At 44.6% G+C, this 5996-nt stretch overlaps 1 protein-coding gene across 1 annotated transcript; it reads right to left on the bottom strand.

Moving 5' to 3' along the window:
• Positions 1-682: 682 nt before the first annotated feature.
• LOC125881219 (urotensin-2 receptor) lies at positions 683-1756 on the bottom strand. Its single transcript, XM_049564284.1, has one exon. The coding sequence runs from the start codon at positions 1754-1756 to the stop codon at positions 683-685; it is 1074 nt and encodes a 357-aa protein (XP_049420241.1).
• Between the last annotated feature and the right edge of the window lie 4240 nt (positions 1757-5996).

The raw sequence follows: 5996 nt of genomic DNA on the forward strand, positions 1-5996 counted from the left end.
TTCCCCTCTTTAAGACAAGGCCTGAAGAAAATGGAGGAGCCACCAAGGGCACTTCCCATAAATTGAAACTGGGCTCTTGCCTAGGCAGTAACTGGGGGACCAGCAGGGGCCAGACACCAGATTTTTGCCTCAGGCCCCCCTAACACTCCATACTCATATTAAAAGTACATACTCTTCTTTGGAAAATACTCCCTCACCTAAAGTGAGATAGCTGCTGCAGCAACACACCTTTATGCCAAATTGTTGTAAACTAACCTGTAACAGGTCTGCTCTTTAAATCTGTCTTTAAAGCACGTTTTAACTTTTAGAAGTGAGGCTTTGTATTTAACACAGTACTGTGGCGTCAGCTCGTCCTCAGAGGGTGACGAGGTGAAGGAGCGCAGCAGAGAGAAGTGTCAGAGTGCTAATGGGGCTCAGTGGGGCTTATAGCGCAAACTGCGAGGCATGAATGGAACAACAGCAAAAAATTCCCTCGGGCTAGAAAGGATTATGCTATGACTAGAGAGCGGTGCTGCTTTAAAAAAAAAGAATCCATACAGAAAAATAAATTATGAGAAAATACTAAGTCTGTGCCTTTGGGTCACCAGTGCGCAGCTTTTACGCAGCGGCCTCTGTTGGAGAGATTATCACCCACCTATTGCTGTTCCAAAAGCTTCCTCCTCTCCTCCACGTGATTCACAAGTCACTTCAGTGTCCCCATGACCAGCGTCTCGGAATTGAACTCAAACTGGTTGCTGGAGGACGCAGACTTCCCCCACGAGTACAGGCTGGGCGGCCGCTGCTTGAACGAGGACGTGTACCTGTAGAAGCTCCTGTGTCTGTTCTTCAGGTACTCCCTGTAGTTCTTGGTGAGGAGCGTGTAGAGGAAAGGGTTAATGCAGCTGTTGCTGTAGGTGAGGCTCGCCACCAGGTAGTTGATGCAGGTGTGTGTGTGCGAGGCCAGGCTCAGGGGTTTGGTGTGGTACAGAGGCAGCAGCTGCCAGATCCAGAAGGGCAGGAAGCACGCCCAGAACACCAGCACGATGGTGAAAATCATGATGAGCACTTTCTGTTTTGGCGACCGCTTGGCACCTCTGCTGATCACAGAGTTGCGCTGGGACTCTAAATAAGTGCGGGCTAACTTGACGTACAGGTACCCGATAATGAGCCCCGGTGCCATGATGCTGGTGCCAAATAGGACGGTCACGTACACTTTATAAGCCACAGGCGCCCAGGTAGGTGCGCACATCCTCTTTACACCCCCATCCGGCGTGTTCTTAGTGGTCTGGGCGACCATTATCATCATGGGCACAGTGAGGAACAGAGATAGCAGCCAGACGCCCCACGCCAGAGCTTTGCGGTAACTCTTGGAGCGTCTCACCGTGTCCAGCGGCTTTGTGACGGCCAGGTAGCGCTCCGTGCACATGACGGTGAGCGTGAAGATGCTGGCGTGCATGGTGAGGAGATCCAGGCTGAGCAGGATGCGGCAGCCCACATCCCCGAAGTACCAGTCCTTTAGGAAGTAGGTGGACACCACGAAGGGGATGGTGGAGAGGTAGAGCAGGTCCGCCACAGCCAGGTTGATGATGGAGATGTACATGGAAGTGGCGAAGCGGATCGAGTGGCACATTACCACCAGCGTGTACACATTCCCGGACACTCCGATGATGTAGACAACGGAGAGAAGCGTCCCGAAAGTGGAGGTGATAACGAGCTCATGATCAGTCCCAGAGCCGCTGACCCGCGGCGTGTTTAAATCTCCTGACTTGTTATTCATCGCTCACACCGATGATTTCCTCTCCTGGTGGTTTAATTTTGCTCCGCGCTGTCGGACAGTGCCGGAGAAGTTTGCAAAGATGCGCACCGGCACAGGTTGTGTCTTGCTTTTCCGTCTCTCCACTCACTGCCTGCTGCTCTTTTGCTCCTGACGTCACTGCTGTAACACTCACACTGAAGATCTTATATCAAAAATGTGTATGATATTCAACCCGTCTCATGGGTGTGAGTATAAACATGGCTCAGCTCAGTTTAAATGGAAGAAATATGAGTGTGCACAGAGGAGAGGATGCTTCCCTGGACACTGAGAGGTGTGATTACGAAAAAAAAGTTTGCAGTGTGCACCTGATGCCACAGCAGGCACCAGCTCATTCAAATGAAAATGTGACTCCACAAAAAGCAACTTTTACGCACAGACTTGCCGCATGAATGATTTCAAAAAATCACTTTTATATCTCCCAATTATTCTCCGATGTGCGGTTTCCTCGCTGCAAATGAGACCGATAACGACGAGTTGGACCAGCAAAGATAATTAATCTTTCCTCTGGTATTGGCCACATGAGAGCTCACACACTAAGGGCTCCAGATTCTGTATCCGAGATCCAATTAATGCCCTTTCTTGTTCACACGGGTCAGCCCACAGCTCAGTCCGGCTGATTGTTCTGCAGGAAGTTCATCTAAATTATTAAAGATGCTTATCATTTGATGCAGAGATGGTTTGCTGAAATGTCAGTGAATAATTTTAGACCTTGTTAAAAAAAATCTCACTTTTTTTTTTTTTTTTTTTAACACAGTGCCTGACTTGACAGATTTGGCACCTTAGGCAAGCTTCCCCTGGCACCCACCCCCACCCCCCTACACACACAAACACTCTTATCTTGTATAATTATTGTATTTATTATAAACAATGCCAACAAGAGCTATTTTGTAATCAACACAATTAAACAACTGAGCTACCAAAATTAATAATACAGCATGTCAAAATTTGCAAACTTTTGTCTTCTTTCTTTTTTTTTGGTACTGCGCCCTTGGATTTTGCCTTTTCATTTTCTCTCTTGTCATGATCAGTCATTGATAAACACATTAAGGTGAACTGCATTGCTAGGATTAGAGGCAGCACCCCTACGGCAGATCAACCGATATAAGTGGATCTTTAGCATCTTTTTCCCTTATAGGTTGGGGGTGAGGTTGGAGGTATTTGTTAATGCTGCAGCTTCAGTTCAGAAAGTTGGTGCCATTACGACTCTCTTCCTGGTGCAGCAGTTGTCTTTTATTCTCAAGGACAACACTTTTGAATAATAAATAAAATCAGGTACTCTGCCATTAGATGAATTATTTGTTGCCATGTTTAATTTCTGCGGAATTTTCAAACATCACTCGTGAATGGATTACTAAACAGTAGAACGCAAATACGTCTGCACGCCAAGCAGCTCCCATTTAGAAGGATTTCAATTAAAAAAAAAAGGAATTCCCTCTAAATGATAGCTGTTTGGTGTGCAGACATATTTCCTTTCTACTTTGCCAGATGTTTCTTTGGTCTAGCAATAACTCCATTGAACATTGGGGTGTGGGTGTCTTCTAACTGGGCACAGACCCAGGGGCCAGACGTGTCCAGGGGTCCAGTGGCCTTCACACACACATACCGACCAGGCAGGGACTGAAAATGACCACGAAGAGACACACAATGAGAAAAAAAGACACAAACTTACCTCAAAGAGATGTAAACCCACGAAAAAGTTTTTAAAGAAATGCAAAGCCATCACAAAGTCTGTGTCTGGCTCCTGTGTAGGAGGTGGTGGGGCCTTTTGCATATCTGTGCCCAGGGGCCCATTGTCTCATAATCCATCCATGACATCCAATAGGCCTATGAGAAACCAAAAGAAGGATCAGACAAGTTGTTTTAGCACTTCCAAACAAACAACATCTACAGTATTACCCGCATTTTCTCCATAAAATTGTCCTTTCATTGCAATTGTTTTTTTCATTTCCGTTTGCTCTCCTTGCAGCCCCTCCTTTCTTCCTAAATCGATGTGGATGTTCTGAGCCAGCAATCATGAGCCAATAATCTTTCTCAGACAGTGTAGGTGTCCTCAGACTCTATCCATCCATGGGTGACTGATCTCTGAGGCTGACTATGATACTGTACCATCCATCCTCAAAGCTGATAAAGACTCTCAGGCACTCTGTGTGGAGTGTGTATGTGCATCAGTCACGGTTTTAGATTCAGCTCGTAGGCAGAGCAGCACTGGAGCCATACATATAACTGTCATTAGTTGGGTCATGTTGGACTGAAAGTGCAGAGGAAAGGGTGAGGGTGGAGTAACAGATGGAAGTTAAAGGAATACTTCACCCACAAAATGATCATTCATATTTTAATTAATTACTCAGTGTTACAGGTAATTTCTGAAGAAAACTTTGTTTTTCTTGCATGCCTCCGCAGTAGGGGTGAAAGAAAAAATTCATACAACATAGTATCGCAATATTTTGCGTGGTGAAATTGCATCGATACATGGACGCCAAGTATCGATCTTTTATTATATTACATGATCAATTTTTGCAAATACATATTTTAATGCATTTTGGTACTAGAATAACAAAATCAATTGCTTTTTCAGTCCACTAGATGGTGCTAATGTTATTTTTCCAGATGAAGTCAGTAGAGGTCTCAGTCAGCAACATTTGGCAGAAAGTTCATCAAAACAAAGATGAAGGCACCGGAGAAAGAAATCAGAAATGCGCCATCAGCGTTTAAATCAATCGTCTGGACTTATTTTGAATTTTCTAACACGGAAGGAAAGAAGGACTTCGATGTCACATGTGATCTGCAAGCAGTGTCATATGAGAATTAAAATACTCTGGGAGTCCTACAAACATGAGAGCTCACCTCACACTCCACCATCAAGAGATAGCGTTATCTGCTGATGGCCAAGCTAACGCGAAACCCACACTGCTGAAAAATCAACCAACATTGGACACACTTAGCTTGACAGAACTACCATCCAACTCTGAGAGAGCTAAGAAAATAACACAGTCCATCACCTACTTTATGTGCAAAGATCTGCGTCCATACAGTGTTGTTGAAAGCGAAGGCTTTTGTTACATGCTAAAAACAATGGAACCCAGGTATGTGACTCCGCCCGACATTTTTTCACCAACACAGCTGTACCCAAGCTCTACAGAGAAGTGAAACATAATGTTGAGGAATCTTTGAGTACAGCAGGAAGGGTGGCATTAACTTGTGACGCCTGGACTTCAAAGTCAGTGGATTCATAACTGCACATTATCTCACAGAGGACTGGCGACTGCTGTCTCACATTCTCCAAGCTAGATCAGTACACGAAGGTCACATTGGAGCAAACATTGCAGACCTCCTGCAAAATGCAGCACACGAATGGGGGATTGCGGATGTAACAGACAACACTCCTAACATGGGTGTTGCCATTCGGTTAGCTGGATACCTGCATGTGAAGTGATTCATTCACACACTTAGTCTAGCCTCTCAGAGGGTGTTAATTCTGCCAGCAGTTCAGTTTGTCAGGTGTTTGCAGAATTTATGGTTTTATGATGGTGTTGATCAGTCTGTCTGCTTTGCATCACGTCTTGCTGCAATGAAAATGATTAAAGTCAGATAAACAGACTGAAAGCTTTATCTGATGAGGTAAAACCGATGTTGACAAAGTTTTCTTTTGGGGAAATAATTTGCAGTTGGAAAAAAGGTAATAAATCGCAATATATCGCAATGTCTTTTATCACAATACTCAGCATATCGCAAAACTGCAATAATATCGAATCGTGACCTAAGTACTGTGATAATATTGTATCGTGGGTCCTGTAGCGATTCCCAGCCCTACTCTAAATTCTAAATTCTTGATGAATTGAAGTTATAGGGGTTTGCATTTAAAGGAGAAGTCAGGTATTTTGCACTTTGAGCTCCATTTCTGGGATGTTTATGATGAAATAGAGTGGTAAAGACCAAAATTTTGATAATTGCTCCTTTTCTGAGAATTTGGCTTTCCCCTGCCTGGCTTAACACTGCTGCCTATGGCCATGTGTAAATCCGTCCTAAAACCACCCTAAACGTTCGTTTTCAAAGCCATGAAACTCACCAAGTGGTCAGTGGTGTCGTTGATGTTCTGACATATATTTCGTAGCAAACTGTGGTTTCCGTGATGCAATCCACCACCGGAAAGGGGGTTGTTTACGACAAGGTTGTAGTCATTGTAGTCTTTTAGCTCAGCGAA

The sequence above is a fragment of the Epinephelus fuscoguttatus genome, linkage group LG20 (assembly GCF_011397635.1).
Source record: "Epinephelus fuscoguttatus linkage group LG20, E.fuscoguttatus.final_Chr_v1".
Lineage (NCBI taxonomy): Eukaryota > Metazoa > Chordata > Actinopteri > Perciformes > Serranidae > Epinephelus > Epinephelus fuscoguttatus.

Coding starts and splice junctions, on each gene's coding strand:
- LOC125881219 (XM_049564284.1), bottom strand. CDS start 1,756: ATGAATAACAAGTCAGGAGATTTAAACACGCCGCGGGTCAGCGGCTCT.